Here is an 18,481-nt window from a genome sequence, read left to right on the forward strand (position 1 = left end):
TAGGATTTTATTAATCTCTGTTGGACTTATTGCTAGCACTGCACAACTGGATATGATTATGTAAAGTACGTTTTTGTATATTTACCAAACCAGATTCTATCGGTGAAGATGCACTGTTTACTATAAAAAAAAAAAATTTAAAAACTACATCAAATTTGAATGTTCAAGGCCTCATTATTTTTGAGGGTGTTTAGAATTGAAAGGATCAATGAAAAACTAGCATACGACATCATAAAACATAATGACATAAGAGATTCACTGTGCTAGATAAATAGTCATACTCAGAAAGTTTATATGGACCCCTTGGCATTGCGTCAAGGAAAACCGGGGAAGTTGAGTAAAGTTGGCAATAAATTCACAGATTCGAACTTCCCGGATTAATAACTCATGAGCTAAACGTTGTTACTACACAAATAACACCTCTTTTTAATCATAGTAACGTACACAAGCTGCTACAACCTAATTTTCCTCGAAATGAGCTGTCCTTCGCAGTGGACAAATACATTGATCTCTATACGCAGGCTGAGAGACAGATCCGAAGGGAGCGTCTGCAAAGTGCAAAACCCCAAAAGTGTTACTACAAAAACAGCCAATAACTTCAATGTCACACACTATAGTGTCACCAAATTCAGTTTATACACCACTGCTTTCCTGCTGGTTATACTACAACACTTATTTTGGGAAAAAAATATGTTTGCATAATTTTTATGATTTTTATTTATGACATAAATTCAATAGCTTCACTGTAATTCACTAGCCTGGAAATCCAGACCTAAATCTAAAAGATTAATGGTCTGGCGTCGACTAATGAAAATCGGCCAGCTCGAGGGGCGGCACCAAGCATGCATTTGAAAATCTCACTGCACGCAATTGGATAACACTACGACCAATCACAACAAGCTCCATACGCTTAGCTACCAGCAGAGCTAACTGGTAGATTATACTCTTACCGTATCCGGTCGACAAAACAGCAAAAACGTCCTTCTTGCAACTTAACGATTTGAGCGGCGTCTTCTGTTCCTGTTTTAGATAAAAAGCCAAGTCTAACTCGTTCATTGTAGCGGCCAAAGCTATTTCAAACCACTGGTGTTCATCCATAGCCATCTTGCAATGTTTACTAATGACTTAGACGTCACAGCGCTGTCGTCATCTGTTTAGCTTGCCTCTGGCCTGCCTAAATCAGATAACCCGATGTGATTGGTGCAGCTCAGATCGAGGGGCATATTTAATGAGCATCATTACTCGACACCAGAGTAACTCGTTGAGAAAATTCAACTTGTGCTCTCGCGAGAACTCTGGATTACCAGGGTAGTAATTCACTGCATTGTTGCCAAATTCAGTTCACACATCACTGCTGTCCTGATGGTTATACTACAACACTTATTTTAGGGAAAAAAACCCATATTTTTTTAGGATTTTAATTTATGAAAAATATTCAATAGTTCACACATCACTGCTCTCCTGATGGTTATACAATTTACACAAAAATAAATTTTTACAAAATAAGTGGTATAACAGGACAGCAGTGATGTGTGAACTTAATTTGGAAACAATACAGTGAATTACAGTGTTATTCAATATTGTTTATAACTAAAAATCATAAAATATATGCAAAAATATATTTTTCCAAACCAGCAGGACAGCACAGCAGTGGTGTTAAATCTGAATTTGGTGACACTGTATAGAGTGTGACATTGAAGTTATTGACTGTTTTTGTAGTAACACTTTTCGGGTTTTGCACTTTGCAGACGGTCCCTTATCTGTCTCTCAGTCTGCGTATAGAGATCAATGGATTTTGTCCACTGCGAAGGAAAGCTCGTTTGGAGGAAAATTAAGCTGTAGCTGCTTGTCTACATTACTACGATTAAAAAGAGGTGTTATTTGTGTAGTAGCCTAACAACGTTTAGTTCACGAGTTATTAATCCGGGAAGTTCGAATCTGTGAATGTATTGCCAACTAGCCTTTACCACAGCCCTGGTAGAAAGCACTGTTATAGTACATTTTCGGCAGCATTGGATTCAAATTCAATGACCACGGATCACATATCTGACACATTATTCACAAATGTTCATTATTAATTTCCCTGAATTTGGCGTTGAAATTATGGCTTCCTGTCTCGAAACCGAAAGAAAAAAAAAATAGACTTACCGTAAATTAATAACAAACATAGAAAGAGTAATAGTATGTTCCGCATGTTTTTTTGTTTGTTTTTTTGTAGAGCTGCAGAATCTGAATTCAAAAAAGATGATTAATTAGAAAGAATTAGGTAATTTTAGATTCCGCTTGTTCGTCGTCCTTGAAACACGCCCAAAAACACTTGAACTAGCCTGTTTGGTTCTTTGAATCACGCCTGTCATCAAACACGTACTACTTTGTCACGAGCTTGAGGAGTTGTATGATGACATAGCATTGTTAATAATACATATTTTACCATAAGCTGCAACACAGTCACGTGACAATTCGTAATTCATTTATGTTTTGGAGAATGGGTGTCAAATTCTTATGAAGTGTTCTCATCTTAGGCTACTTTTTGTTAAACCCCCGTGACTGGACGTGTTCCTACGACTCGCATCGTTCAAATTCATACGAAATTGCAACTTCATAAAATACTAGGACAAAGTGTAAAACATTTTATATAGGCTACGTAATGTAGCCTTGAAACAGAATACTAAAAAAATAAAATATTTATTCTCAACTTGATTTCTTTCACATCTTCAGATAGCTTTTTTAAGGTTAGAAATCTGACTGTATAGGATACGTCACGCTACGCCCGCTGCTCTTTTAACTGGACAGATCACCTCAACTGATATCCCCTACTTGGGAGCAGTGAACACTGCACAGGGACCATGAAGAATAGGAACTGAGTGAAGTGTCGACGAGTTTCTTAGACGCACATGACAGCCATCTGGCAAAGAATCAAGAGTAGGCTACACATTTTCCTAGTTCGTTTAACATGTCAATTTTATGGACTTATTCAAGTTATATAGGCTACACAATTCCCCCTCCGAGACGTTTATCTTTTAACGGTAAGAAAACGTATTCAATATCAAACACATGACATCCGCTATAGGCAACCCGCAGGAACGCCTACGATTTGTTGATGAGAACTAAGATATGTGATGTGAAATGTAGAGTGGTTTACTGCGTGATTGGAGTTGTTGACAAACGGCTAAGGAATATGGTTAACGCTTTTATTTGGTTCTTTTTGAGCTTTTTGGGTCTGTTTGGTAAGTTATAAACAATTTGCATTGTATTGGTTAAAAGTTTCTCAATTCTCTCTTTAATATATTTTAATATAAGTTGAGAAAGTTAGTGGAAGGGATTTCAAAATAGAATCTGTAACTTTATTCATCTCTAATAAGATATAATACATTAAGAAAAATGTCTGCATATTACATATCTCTTTAACTGATAACTGATAGTTTGGTCATTTTTAGTCTGTTACAAAATATATTCCCTTTTTTTCTCTAGACATGACAGATGCAGTGAAGTCAGTGTCAGTGATGGAGGGAGATTCTGTCACTCTAAACACTGATGTTACTGAAACAAAGAAATATTTTTACATACAGTGGACGTTTGGAAGCTCAAGAATCGCTGAAGTCAGCAGACTCACACAAACTAGCTTGACGTATGATGAGAAATTCAGAGACCGACTGAAACTGGATCAAACCGGATCTCTGACCATCACAAACACCAGAACCTCAGACTCTGGACTTTTGAAAGTAACAGTTATCAGCAAAGAGACCAGTTACATGAGTTTCAATCTTAAAGTCTATGGTGAGTAGAGAATAGCATGACCATTCTTGGTATATCTTTTAATTTTTGATATTCCTTACATGTACATTTTATTTTGTTACTGGCTTTAATTCCGTTTAAAATATGGATACTATAAATAAAGATCATTGTGTGTGATGAGAATTATTTCACAGTAACATCTGTCATTATCAGAGTCTGCTCAAAGTACTTTATCACCAGAAAGATCATCAAGCTCCAACTTTTTCTCGTCCAGCTGTGCTGTGAACAATTCAACCATCAATCAAACTGAGGACAGCAACATTACTGAACTCTATCAGCCAAGTTCAGGTACGTCACTCACTCTTACTCTGTTAATGTTTTCAGTCAGTGCGATATTATTTCCTATAAAGCTTTAAAAGATTATGTCAGAACGGAAACACTCGTGCAGTTTTGACCAAACATATTCATAAGTGTTGTTTTGTTACTGCTGATGGGTGCTAAACCATCAACCACATAAACCAATTAAAATTGCAAGATTTTTTATTAACAATGCATTTATGCATTTGACAGATGCTTTTATCCAAAGCGACTTACATTGCATTCAAGGTTTACATTTGATCAGCTCATGCATTCATAGAGAAAGAATGAGTTGTATTTGCACATTTGCAACAGAACAGACCGCAGATGAGCGACAGAGACGCGAAGCAGGTGTGTGTGTGTGTGTGTGTGTGTGTGTGTGTGTGTGTGTGTGTGTGTGTGTGTGTGAGCATGAGTGGGATGTTGCTTCAGAAAACATTAGTGCAGAAAAAGATCTCGGAGAAAGAGTCACATAATCACGGGTTTCTAGAAGAGCTGAGGTTAAAGAACTAGAACTAGACTCAAGAATTATAATATATTCATTATTTTAAACAATACTAGCAAAAAAAAAAAAAAAAAGTTGTAAAAAAAAGGAACTAAATGCACAATTCTGATTCAGTTTTTTCTTTTTTTTTCAGGCCATATCCACTGTTGTGGTTTTACTGAAGCTGTGATTCGATTGGTCGTCTCTGCTCTGGTGGGCGTGGCTACTGTTGCTGTGCTGGTTTATGACATCAGATCTACAAGAAGTGAGCTGATCAGAGAAGAAGAGACCAGACATCACTGTCAGACCTCTGGAGTCAGATCAGACCAACAGTGTGAACTGAGCAGAAGGTTTAGTTCCAGATATGTTTGCTGAAGTTGCTGGTACAATCATGAAAATGAAACATGCATTAATACTAGACAGATTTACTATACTTACACAGCTGTTTATTAACATCTATTGAAAATGTATTGATTGTATTTGCACAGAATATAATTTGTATTGATCTATTCAATTAAATTCATGACTGCAAACATAATTACCCTAAACAAAATAATAATTAGCAACACATGATGCATTAGAATAATTATAAGCTATGAAATTACTCTTGGTGAATGTTTTTGGTGACCATTAATAAAGATTTAGTTTTACAACAACTATTGTCCGCTTTTATTACATCCTTAAACAAAATAGTTTAAGGTTATGTGATTGACAGAATTCATGTGACACACAAGCAGCTCCGGGGGCCGGTTACATAAACCGCTAAGACTAGTCTTACAAGTTAGTCATCTCCAGATTGTGAGTCAGAAACCTTTTGTGGTCTCAGTTATTCACATCTGTACAGCTGTGGTTTGGTCTGATGGATGGACAAACTGTTTGTGAAAGAGTCCAGCTAAAATAATTAAGGATACTTGTAAATGAAATTTAGTTAAAGTTTAATTTGTTTAAAAGCAACGCTGTACAGCAGATCTAGAAGAAAATAACGTAATAGTCCAGCTTAAGTGAGTTCAGTGATGGTTCATTTTTGTTGTAAATTGATTTATTAATTTAGTTTATTTATATATATATATATACTGTATATATATATATATATCCGCTCTGGAGAAAACAGTGATATCATCGTCCATCATCGTTTACTACGTACAGCCTCTAGGTGGAGCTCTAGCAGTGTCAATCGTTTCAGAAGACACATTTCCTGAACTGGACATAATGATTCATCACTACAGTTTAATGAATGGCAGACACAATCATCAAATTATTTGTTCTTGTGAATTTTTTTTTTTTTTTTTTAATATGAAATGTTCTTTTCATTAAGTGGTCTGTTAACTGTGGTAATAGATAAAGACCATAGTATGTTTATGATGTAAATGTATGCCTCAGACATCACACCCAAGGACGAATGTCTAATGCATATGCCACACAAAAATTAAGTGGTACTCACTGCAGTCGAATGACATCCAGCTCCACCTCTACGGACATCCAATGGGGTGGAGGGATAGAGTTGTGCGTAGGGTTAGGGTGTGGTTAGATATTCTAGTTCCACCCATTAGGCCCAAATTACATTTGCTCCTTCTCACTGGTTGTCTAGCAGGGAGGAGCTAGATGTAAGCTCCACCCATTTGTTCTGCAGTCAGCAGTTATTTAACCCCACCTGGAAAAAAGCCATCGTGATGCCAAACACTCTCACTGTGACAATGAGCGCTTATCAGGATCAACTAAACGCTGGATTTTAAAAAGTACGTGAAGTTAACGGCACCACTTTTGCAGTAAATGTTGGAGATTTTCCTTTGCCTCATAAAGTCTGTATTGCTGTGTCTTAGTCAGAACCCAGGTTAAATTAGGTCAAGGGGTCTGTGAGGATGGAAAAGTACCTAACAAGCTCAGAGAGAAGATGTGTATAGGTAGTTGATAAGATGGTACTAAAAACTTTAATTAAAAATGACTTTAATTAAATAAAAAAAACTTTGCTGCCGTACTATGGGTCCAGCAGGCGTAATGATATGACGCAGCGCCTGAAAATAGTTGACCCTATAGTCTACCGAGCTGGGGACTATTTTCAGGTGCTGCGTCATATCATTATGCCTGCTGGATCCATGGTATGGCAGCAAAGTTTCTTGATTATTACGCAGGAATGAGACTATAGTTCCTAGCCATATCAGCCTAGAAAATCGCAACTTTACATTTTCCGTCGGTCTTAGTACACGATGTAACTACAGAAGAGTCAAGTTTTAAATAGGAAAAATATTGAAACTCTTTGGTCATTTTTTTTGAGAGAGATGCTAATGGTCTTGTCCGATTCAATTATCTATGCTAAGCTATGCTAAAAGTGGTATCGCCAGACCCGGAGTTCGGCTGAATGGATTCGAAAACGGTAAAACTCAACTGTTTAACTCTGGGGGAGTTGTAAAATAAGCCTATTTCCCAAAAAAGTGGAGTATCCCTTTAAATGTCAGTCAGACGGCTTCTGGGTGGTCCTTGGCCAGTGAAAGCTGCGACCTTTTGCCGTCAGTCTGAAGCTCTGGCTACGCAACACTATGTAACCTGTAACTAACATGCCAGTTAAAGTTCAGGTTTGACTTGATGTAGTGTGTCCAAAGATTATATATCTAACTAATTTTCATAAAGAATAAAGGTTTTCAACCACATATGGGCAATCTAACAATCATACAGGCAGTCTATTAACATAGACATTTAGGGCCCTATAATACACTCGGCACAATGCAGTGCCAGACGCAACGCAAGTGTGTTTTGCTAGTTTCAGCCCGACGCAGTTATCATTTTCACGTCCTGCACCACGTTGTTTAAATAGCAAATGCATTTGCGCCCATCTGTGCCCCCATGGGCATGCTGGTCTGAAAAAGAGGTGTGTTCAGACGCACTGTCGGCGCATTGCTATTTTGAGGCAACTGAAATAGACTGTGCCATTAACCAACTGAAACCTGGTCTAAAGTCAATGGCGCGTTATTTTTTTTGTTATTTAAAGAGTGCGTTAGTAATACAGTATGTGCATATTGGTGGGTCCACAACGATCGCACACTTTGTCCCATAGATCCGTTTCCTTGCTAGAGAAGCATTTTTTTCCGCTTGCAAATTCCGTCATGTAAATAGCGAATCCGCCATGGCGTGAGCGCAACTGGCTTTTAAAGGGAATGGAAGATGAGACTCTGATTGGTTTATTGCACATTATACCCAAAACACACCCATTACTCATTAAGAGAATAGAGACAATCGTTTTAGACCATGCGCCGGCCACGCTGACCATTTATCCCGTCGTTAAACTAGCCCATATTAGACCATACGCTTAGATCCTTAAAATAGGGCCCTGAATGTGCTAGATCCAGATTATCTTGCGTTTTGCATTAGTTCAAATAGGCATGATGGAAACAGTTTATTTACATACTGATGATGTGTTGAACTTGTGACCATTACTTGCATAACACCATGGAATTATGCATTACGAATTTAGGCCCAACAAAAGGTCTAACTTGACGCACAATTATTCCAACATAGCCCTTGACATTCATACAGAAATCGAGAGTTTAAACTCCAGCCATAGTCATTTGAGTGTGTGCACTATAGGCTATATAGGCTATATAGGGAGGTTTCCGCACCGGGCACATCGGCCGTTTAAGCCATGCAAGATATTTCACTAATTCTTCTGCGTCTCCTCGCAGCAACTGTCCGTTGAGGTTGAGTCGTCCTGCAGCCTCCCTTTCATAAATGCAGAAATATTTAGTTGAGCTCGATTGTTGATGATGTTGGTGATTGACACTGGTGGGCGTGTCTTATCGCATTATACTGAACTCTGCTGCTCATTCTCTCCATCAGGAGCATCTCCATTCAACAGCGGTGACATTTCAGCCATTGGTTCATTCACTCGGTCTCCTGAGGAATCTGACAGAAAATAAAGAGACAAATCACAGATATTAAAATAAGAGAAAGAAAAGCTTTTGCTGCATTTACATCTACATATGGATGATGTCAAAGCTACACAATCTCAAGAGTTTCTAAACATGTACACTAAACAAAAACAAATATAGCTACTATTTTTACAATATGAATAACTACACATCTTTTTCCTTGAAAAACGTAAAGAAAAATGTTAGGTTTTGTTCACACTTGTAGTTCAATTAGCTTGGTTCCTTTGGTCCGGACCAAAAAAAAAAAAAAACATTTAGTCCTGGTCCGCTTAGAGTTCACATTGGCATTTTTAACAATGAACCTAAAGGCATAGGAATATGTTCACAATCTGACTGTTTGGCTTTTATCACATATATTTTGAGACAGAACTCACCAAACATTCAAACCAATGCTAAACGCGCTCGTTGTGTGTCCGTAGCCGAAACTATGGCGGTATTTTGAACAAATGTGTAAATAAGTCAAAACAGGTGCAGCAATCCTTCCATCACACACACAAACGTAGATCTGCCGCGATGAGACACGGTTCTGATGCCTGTCCTTAACTGTGATGGGCAGTATTATGACTATGACGGAAAAAAAACAGGTATGCTTGAGCATTCGGTCCTTTTTAGGGTCACATCATGTCCGGTTTTTGGTTCGTTTACATGCCACTGGTCCATCTTGCGTTCATATTTTATTCGAACCGCTCCAGAGTTAGTTTGGAAGCGGACGAGACCCATCTTTTTAGTGGTCTCGATCTGCTTGTTTGGTTCGGATGGCAGCGTTCACACTCATTCAAATGAACCGCACTAACTAGGCTACCGTAAAACTTAAAATAATAGCCGAGTCCCAAATAGACGCCTGTCTCTTTTACACGCCTGGTGTGACTACAGGTTTGGATAAATAAAGGCCGGTCTCAAATAGAGGCCTGGTCTGTTTTTTAGTTTCGGGTTGTATTTAATCTTCTAAAACCCGTCAGATCGTCTGTTTAAGCCAGTTCTATGGTGCAGATTGCACACGCAAGAGAGCCCTGCGCATCTGGGCGGGAGCTGTTAGCGCAAGCAAGGCAGGCAGAGAGAGTTAGCGCACGTCGCGTCTATGACAACTCGAGGTATCGCACACCGGACGCGCACTTTGTCAGTTTATGGCCAGCAATATTGTTATGTTTAAGGACATTATGGAATTAAGATCATGTCTGTACTATGTTATGATTGTACTGTACAATTAAATACAATCGTTGCTTAGTCTGCAGTCTGAATTCACTTGATCTCAGAGTGTCCGTTAAAGCCATAGACAGTAAAAGAAATGGACACAGCGACCCCATAGACTTCAACGGAGAAAAGTGAAGCAAATTAGAAGCACTCACTTCCTGATGGCTGAGCGTACTGCGCAGACTCAAACTGAGCTTGATGACGTAGATGTGACGTGAGCAGCCTGTCTGACAGTTGTAATTCTTCTAGTAGCTGTGCCAAGAGAAATCTGAATCATTCCCTTCCGAATCTTGAAGAGACGGAGAGCGTGAGTAGGAGGTGTCCATGAGCTAGGAGCAGGAGCAACGTCATGACTCTCTATGGGCTTCTCCCTTGACTTTATCTGACTTTATTCCTCCACGTCCCCCCGATTGACTGCGAGCTTCTCCTCCTGTCTATACGGTAATTTCCAGAGAGTCGCGTGGGTATGACGCAATCGTTAGCCTATTTTTACAAAAACTGCTTTTATGGGGCCATAACGTAAGATACAAGGTAATGGAACCTTTTATACATTGTCGTGTTTCTTTAGAAATAAACAATGGACAAATAGAGTCTTTAAATGCCTCAGATGTAAAGTTATTCGCTGTCAAAGTGACGCCAAAATGAATGGGAGTCAATGGAATGCTAACAGCAGGTGATGGCTTGTTAGCCAATGGCGGCCGCCGGGGATGGTACGCTTTCCGGGTGCTGGATTACCCCTCTGGTAAAAGCAGGGCTATGCAGTTTCAGGAATTTCTTCGCTGTATTCTCGCTTTTTGCTCACAGGTTTCTCTATAGAGCTCCCCCTACAGCTTCGGAATAGATATTAACTTGTTGGCGACTCTCAGATACCAGAGGCTAGTAGATCAACGACATCAAAGCAGATGGGACATTCTTTAAAACGTCTTCTTCATTCGGGTTTGAACAGCGTGAGGGAGCGCAATTTAATGACAGAATTTTAGCAGATTTTTTTGCCGTAAAGCAATCCGTTACATCGCGAGACCTGATATCACACGATACTTCATGACGCTGCGGCCGGCGCCCCGCCGGCTCAAAGTTGCAAGGGTGGTTTTTCCGCTCACAGGCGATAGGGGGGTGAGAGACGACCACCATTCAACCCGAAAAAAGTAATATAACCATTCCAATGACTCCGAAGCTGTTCAGTTAAGGTAAAAAAACCTGCATAGTTCACCTTTAACTGAATGAATTGAGAATCACCTGAAAATCTGATAACATCAGCAATTTTCATTCAACCAGCTGATTTTTGTAAATGAATGTAAAACTAAAAATGTATATTGCAGCACAGGGTGAAGTCTCAACACTAAATTAAAGGCCTGTCTCAAATACAAGCCGGTGCAGTTCGGCGATTTGGGAAAATAAAAGCCCAGGCTATTATTTGAAGTTTTACGGTTACTAGTGATTTGCACTGCTCACATAATCTGGAATGGGAAAGCCCTGTTGGAAAACCGCTGAGGACTGTTTTTTAATAAATGTTGTTCTACTCACCAGTGACCGTCACATTTAATCTGTTGAATGTGATATGTTCTTTGTTGATGATCTGTAGGATATAATATCCAGAGTCTGTAGGTCTGGTGTTTCTGATGATCAGAGCTCCAGTCATCTTGCCCAGCTTCAGTCTGCCTCTAAATCTCTCATTAATATCAGTTATTTTTGAATCAGCTTTATATAGTAGAAGACGGTTCAAACCGTCAGCTCCAAACATCCACAGTATCAGATCCCCTGGCTGTATTTTAGCAGTAGTCGGGAGAAGGGCAGGATCTCCCTCCTTCACTGACACTGAACTCACTTCACGTCACAGCAGCAGCAGAAACAGAGAAAGATAGAAAAACAAATGTTTGAATTCATTTTGAATACATTTGAAATAATACATTTAGATTATATATTTTTTTTTACTATTTTGGCATGTTCCTGAAAATGAACCTCATTTTCATTTTTTTAATCCCATAAGGGTGCAAGAAAACTAAACATTCATGAGCAGAACCATCTATTTCGCTATTTTTTCTTTTCTTTTGAGGTATATGCAAAATTGTCTGTACTTTAGTGCTGTCAATCAATATATATTTTTTTTTCTAATTAAAATCACACATTTTGTTCTTTGTATATATTTATTACATGACTTAGTTGAATTCCAATGTAGAATGTGGTCTGTTATTTCTTGATAACGGACCGCTGCTAAGTGTAACACACCGCTGCCATGAAAAACAGAGCGTTGCTATGGACGCAGGATTCTAACCGTAGAGTCGGAAAGGACTATTTTCTTTAGCGGAAGCAATACAATAGTTTTTAAATCAATAAACTCCTTTTTAAATCAATATTTTGTGTCAAATTATTGATTTATTTGGTGGGTAGCCATGTAATAAGCGGGATAATGTAGAACGAGGCGGTTGTTATAGCGAATACAACCCCTTCAGGCTGATACAAGTCCCGATCAGCCTGTCGGGGTTGTATTCGCTATATATAACAACCGCCTCGTTCTACATTATCCCTTACATATATATATATATATATATATATATATATATGTATATATATTATATATATATATATATATATAATGATTTGTTTAATGGCCTCTTTTTATGAATAAAGGCCAGTATCACAGATACCGATACTGCTACTGATGTATGAAATTACTATAGCCATTCAACATCACAGTATAACTGAAAGCTATGCATTTTCAAATGTATTAGGCTTTAAAAAATATTGGAAAATACCGATGCTACATTAATTGTGTTAAATATGAACATAAAGCAGTCAGATAGCAGAGCAGAAGATGAATTCACAAATCATAAAGCAGAATGTGCTGTAGTATTTAAACGTTTAGGCCATGGAATGATTTAAAGATTTATTAAAATAAATAATTTCACAAACTAAACATTTCACTTAAAATGACTTAATTCCATGATGTTGAAGTAACATGAACAAATTATGTTTGTTTAATGTAACCCAGTTATGTGTGACCTATTGACATAAAGTTTTTTAAAGCCAACATATCATTTTGTTGAGTGCAGCACCTGCCACTGTCCTGATGGTCCCTCTATTGATTTCAGCAAAGAGATTTTCTTCAGGTTCATAGCGCCACTCTATATCAGTATCCTGTATTTCAGTGAAATATTCTCCCTCTGTCAGACAGAGAACAGAAATGTGTTCATGAGTCTGCAGGTAAACATCTCAATTATACATTCATACCAACCACACCATAAAGTCCATATGACTCTACTATATTCCAAGTCTGAGTGAGGAACAGACTGAAAAATTACTGGTAATGCCACACATCTCAAATCTCATTCTCTGTTCTGCACACTCACAGTTGTTCATTGCTCAAACCTACTGCAGCACATCAACTATTTTGGCAGAACATTGGAAAACTGAAAGATTATCAGCGAATAACAGTGTCCGTTACACAAAGTTATCATCTGACGTTAAGACTTGGAATATATAGCATGAATTGTTTGGATAAACACAATAGTGCATTTTTGGTTATTTTTCTTTTTAGAGCTTGAACATTGAGGTCACAATGAAATGTTTTATGGAAAACATGACTTAAGTAAATGATGGGAGAAGTTCAATTTTTGAGTGAAATAGTAGTTGAAACGGGTTGTAACACTAGCGAAAAGTTGGAGATCTTGTTGGAGAAGTTACTCTGACTACTCTAGTGAAAAAAACCTATACCTTTATTTCACAATGCGCATTTCTTAATATTAAGCCTAAAATGTGTTTTAATATCACTATTGGTAAAGATAGTATGACCTCTGCATAATATCATTTTTTAAATGCAAGATATTTAAAGTGTACCTAAAGTATATTTGCAATAGTTCCACTGTATCACAATCAAATTAAATATATCTTTAGTTGGATCTCAGCACTATTTCTGGATAACTAAAATACATTAAGTACAAAATGAGTTGTTCCAATTTAACAAAAGTACAATTGCGGTGTATTTATATCAAGTACATAAATATGTTCAATGTATTTATAGTATACTTAACATAAAATAAATGTATTTCCAATACATTTTAGTATATTGTTTTAGGGTACTTTGACTCGTGTGGGGGTGTCACCGGTAAATTGTCAAAACGAGTGTGAAAGTTTGACATGGAGCTACTACTTCTCCAGCCTCAGGGGAATCACCCATTTTAAACAAACGCCGAACAAATGAGAGTCTGCTGGCAAAAAAATAACTCGACAGAGCTCGTAATAAAACAAGAATCAACATCGGCTTGGCTTTACGGAGATGACGAGAACTGAGGGATTTGAAATGCTGTAAAAGCAATGCAGAGATGATGCTATTTTTATTACTAACAGGTGAGTAGGGTATTTTATTGAAGAGATACATTGCCATATATCACTCTCTAACAGAGTTCATTGGAAAGCATTATCTATTGTGAAGATTCAATTCATTATGGTTTGTTGTAGCGCTGTGCTGGACTTTATTTTCCCCCATGAGTGGTTTGATTTTGAAAGAAATGGAAGGATGAGTCGCTCAAAATAAGGACTATAATGTAAAGTGTACACAGTATAACAAAAGTTTTAGTGTTTTATTGCGAGTGTACACAAATATAAGTTAACACTTTGCAGTTTGAATGATGTCCTTTATGAACAAAATGACGGAGTATGTTTTTAATGTGTCCACTGTTCAATCGCGCCCGCGCCACACACACACAAACACACACACACACACAAATAGTCAACCTAACATATAAAAATTACACTGCTCTGTTTAAATAGTCAGTAGTACAATTCGTACATTCATAGTAAGCATCGCTCCACTGTGATGTTTCCAAGCACATTTTTGCACGTGTGAAGAGGATGATTTTTCCCGTCGATATTGGAACGTGAGTGAAGTACTAAGCCTATGATAAAGAATAGTTTAGCATCCAAATGCATTGCAAATGTTGAAACATTTTGATTCTAATGAGAGTTACGTGAGCCCAACACTGCTTACTTTCATTTTCATTTTTATTTTATTTCGTTTTGGCTTGTTTATAGTTATTTTTTTTTATTCTTGTTCCGTTCTGAATATAATTCAATTTAAAGGATTTGTTGTGGAATATTTTGAGTGTATAATAAAATCAGAATAATTCTCTTGTTTTAGTGATTCCCTAGTTATCTTTTTATCAGCTATATTTTGCTTTGGTTTCTTATGAGGTAAATGCAAAATTGTCTATACTTTAGTGCTGTCAATCGATAAAAAAAAATAATTAACTAATTAAAATTGCACATTTTCTCACACTTACATTAAAACATTTTATATACTGTATATTTTTTACATTGTGATAATATTAATGTAGAAACAACAAGGACAGAAGCCTATATTGTAATGATTTGTTTAATGATGTGTTAAACTGAAAATAATCGTGTTAATTTTTACAGCACTACTATATTTTTTACTGTTCGATGAGCAAATACACTGTATACACACTTTGATAGAATTTATGCAACAAGGCTTCAACTGAACATGAAAATATGCAGAAAAACTTATATCACTCCTGCCAAAAAACAAACAAACCTATAAAGCATGAGCTAATGCAGAAAAATATATAATCAAACAAGATTATACATCTCTCATAGGAATGTTGTTGTAGTAAATGTATAAGAATGTTATTAAGCCTTTTACCGTAGCAAAGTTATATTTTTAGATTTTTTTGTTTGTTAATTTAAGTTGTAATTTTATGAGAATAAAGTCATAATGAGCATAACAACAAAGCAGTCAGATAGCAGAGCAGAAGATGAATTCACAAATCATAAAGCAGAATGTGCTGTAGTATTTACATGTTTTAGCCATGAAATGATTCTGTACGCGCAAAAAAAAGCAAAGGAAAAACTTTTACATTTTAGTACATAGTTGTTCTGTAAACGTATCCTAAAACAGCAGTTTTTCGAGTACAGACGACAACGTTCTCAAAACAATCCCATTCACAAAGATCCGTGAAAACAACAGAAAATGCTGTATTATTAAGGCCAGTAATTGGTGATGTCACTTTTGTAAAGAAACACTGCATGAACATTGTTACCATTCTCACAAATTCGTGTTTTGGAGTTTACATGGAAACGATAATGTTTATAGCTGTAAACGGTGTTGTGCAAACGTCCACTCAATATCATTATGTGACTAAGGTGATTTAAGCATTTTGAGACATCTCAGTGTGGATGATCAACTTTTGAAAAAAGCTTGAAAATGCTAGTAATGTAGCCTCAAGAAAAGAAGATATACTGTAGATGTAGCCTCAGAAATTAAGATTCATTAAAATTGGGCCAAACCAGCCCTAATCTTTGACTATCTATGATTCCTGATCATGCCTTTTCTTGTTATGTGACTTGTTTCTCCTCAAAATATCCCTAATTTATTCATGCAATATTACAACCAATCTCCTAATTATATATTCACATAACATTATGAATTCATAACGTGGCCCTATACTTGCAAGCAATCTAAAAGTAATTAAACTTTGAGTACTTTGAAAAAGCTTTAGTTTCAGATCATCTAAACCATATATAGTGCATGATAACACATTGGAAGAGTTGATATACTTTACCATTGACAGTAAGACTGTATTTGGTTCTTCTGCCGCTGCTGATCTGTAGTTTATAGAGTCCAGAGTGAATGGTTCTGATGTTATTGATAGTGAGATTCCCAGTTCTCTCATCCAGCATGAGTTTGCTTCTGAATCTCCCATCAGCACCTGCCAATGTCCTTCTGGTCCCTCCACTGATTTCAGCAATGAGATTGTCTTCAGCTTCATAGCACCACTGTATCGTATCAGTACCCTGTATTTGAGTAAGACCGGTGTGTAGAGTGATAGATTCTCCCTCCGTCACTGTCTCTTCCTTCTCTTCCCATGTCACAGCTAAACAGAAACAGAGAACAAATGTGTTCATGAGTGTGCAGGTGGACATCTCTATTACTGTACATTAATTCATACCAACCACACCATTAAGTCCATATGACTTATGACTCATGATATATTCCAATTCCTAATCAATCCTTCTTCCAAAACAAGTTTTTAATCTTACCCTGATTCACAATGGTAAACTTCTTATAAGCATTTATATTTTAGACCTGTCGGGATTGATTTCGCAGGAAATTGCGTACATATGTCACTTGCCTGTGTGTGTCTAGTTAGATCCAGAAATAGACAAAAGTTGCTCTGACTACTCTAGTGAAAAAACCTATACCTTTATTGCACAATGCACATTTCTTAAAGGTTGTATCAGTGAATTCAGGCCCAAATTTTTTTTATCACATTCATCTAATCTTTCCTAACGATCCGCTAGCTGCCCGCCCCATAAGCATGCCGTCAAAAAAAACGTGTCTCTGTAGGCAGCCTAGGCTCTGAGATCTGCACACAAAAACAGTTGGTTTCACCAACCACTCAAAACCAAAACAAATAGTGTTCCAACCAATCACCGTTGATTGGAGGGTGATGTGAGGTTTTGAGCCAGCTTCTTCTTCAGCTCCGACTTCGTGTGCAGCCGTGCATGAGCACAAAACCTCACAACACCCACCCCCTGTCGGTGATTGGTTGGAACACTATTTGTTTTGGTTTTGAGTGGTTGGTGAAACCAATTGTTTTTGTGTGCAGATCTCAGAGCCTAGGCTGCCTACAGAGACGCCTTTTTTTGACGGCATGCTTATGGGGCGGGCAGCGGGCGGATCGTTAGGAAAGATTAGATTAATGTGATCTTTTTTGGGGGGGCCTGAAATCACTGATACAACCTTTAATATTAAGCCTAAAATGTGTTTTAACATCACTATTAGTTTGGATAGTATGATCTCTGTATAATGTCAGTCTTTATGTGTTGCAGCAAAAACAATAACTAACAAAATAGCATCACAGCATAAGAGACATCAGGATTCAAATTGTCCTTAAAAGATATTTATTCTTGCAAGAATAGTTCCCAGTCCACCCCCAGTCCAGCTGCAGGCGGAGTGAGACCCCTCAGAGGTGTTTGGCTGGCAGTTTTATAATGTTCTCCTCAAAGCTATCTCTTACAGCCCCCCCAAACAAAAGAAACAAAGGAACCCCTGCTGCTCCCCTAACCCCTCCTCAGCCCGGGAATCTTCCCACCTCTGAAGTCTCACACACACCCTTCTAGCTGTATCAACATCTTAAAAAGAAACTCAAAATACAGCCAAATGAATGTATGGCATTCATTTGTTAAATCATTGAAAATAAAATACAAAGAAAAGATACATTTTTACATAACAATATGCAATATATTTAAAGTGTACCTAAAGTATACTTGCAATAGATCCACTTTATCACAATCAAATATACTTGAGTAGCCTATATATTTAGTTGGATCTCAGCACTATTTCTGGATAACTAAAGAACATTAAGTACAATAATAGTTGTTCCAATTTAGCAAAAGTACAATTGCAGGGTATTTATATTAAGTACATAAATATGTAAATGTATTTGTGGTAGTCTTAGCATAAAATATATTTTTTTTCCAAAAAATGTTTAGTACATTTATTTTTTCACCAGGGTACTTTGACTCGTGTGGGAGGGTCATAGGTTAATTGTCAAAACGAGCGTGAAAGTCTGACATGGAGCTACTACTTCTCCAACCTCAGAGCAATCACCCATTTTAAACAAATGCTGAACAAATGAGAGTCTGCTGGCAAAAAGAGAAATCGACAGAGCTCGTAATAAAACAAGAATCAACATCGGCTTGGCTTTACGGAGATGACGAGAACTGAGGGATTTGAAATGCTGTAAAAGCAATGCAGAGATGATGCTATTTTTATTAC

General features: G+C 37.3%; 3 protein-coding genes across 5 annotated transcripts in view; 1 reads left to right on the forward strand and 2 right to left on the reverse strand.

Annotated features, from left to right (window-relative positions):
- The window catches only part of LOC309474974 (uncharacterized protein), a 136,720-nt gene extending 134,376 nt beyond the window's left edge, over positions 1–2,344 (reverse strand). The window contains exon 1 of the mRNA XM_082137593.1: positions 2,149–2,344. Coding sequence (XP_081993719.1) covers positions 2,149–2,194 — 46 coding nt within the window. The 5' untranslated portion in view covers positions 2,195–2,344. The remainder of the gene's footprint in view (positions 1–2,148) is intronic.
- Positions 2,345–2,815: 471 nt separating this feature from the next.
- Positions 2,816–5,232, forward strand: LOC309476208 (uncharacterized protein). Of its 3 annotated transcripts, none has more exons than XM_082139460.1 (4): positions 2,816–3,026; positions 3,472–3,777; positions 3,949–4,083; positions 4,731–5,232. In XM_082139460.1, exons 1-4 carry the CDS (start codon positions 2,954–2,956, stop codon positions 4,949–4,951), a joined length of 735 nt encoding a protein of 244 aa, XP_081995586.1. In that variant the 5' UTR covers positions 2,816–2,953; the 3' UTR covers positions 4,952–5,232. The 3 variants fall into 3 exon arrangements, with proteins under 3 accessions (XP_081995586.1, XP_081995584.1, XP_081995585.1); XM_082139458.1 differs by lacking the exon at positions 2,816–3,026 and adding an exon at positions 3,089–3,227; XM_082139459.1 differs by lacking the exon at positions 2,816–3,026 and adding an exon at positions 3,089–3,227 and having other exon boundaries at positions 3,976–4,083.
- Positions 5,233–7,733: 2,501 nt separating this feature from the next.
- The window catches only part of LOC309476306 (uncharacterized protein), an 81,641-nt gene continuing 70,893 nt past the window's right edge, over positions 7,734–18,481 (reverse strand). The window contains exon 3 of the mRNA XM_082139598.1: positions 7,734–8,470. Within this exon, the coding sequence (XP_081995724.1) occupies positions 8,370–8,470 (101 nt within the window). The 3' untranslated portion in view covers positions 7,734–8,369. The remainder of the gene's footprint in view (positions 8,471–18,481) is intronic.

Source organism: Leuciscus leuciscus, assembly GCF_965113295.1.
Source record: "Leuciscus leuciscus genome assembly, chromosome: 15".
Classification (NCBI taxonomy): Eukaryota; Metazoa; Chordata; class Actinopteri; order Cypriniformes; family Leuciscidae; genus Leuciscus; species Leuciscus leuciscus.

Coding starts and splice junctions, on each gene's coding strand:
- LOC309476208 (XM_082139458.1), top strand. CDS start 3,101: ATGAGAACTAAGATATGTGATGTGAAATGTAGAGTGGTTTACTGCGTG. Junction 3,228..3,471: donor GAGCTTTTTGGGTCTGTTTG/GTAAGTTATAAA, acceptor TTTTTTCTCTAG/ACATGACAGATGCAGTGAAG. Junction 3,778..3,948: donor TTTCAATCTTAAAGTCTATG/GTGAGTAGAGAA, acceptor TGTCATTATCAG/AGTCTGCTCAAAGTACTTTA.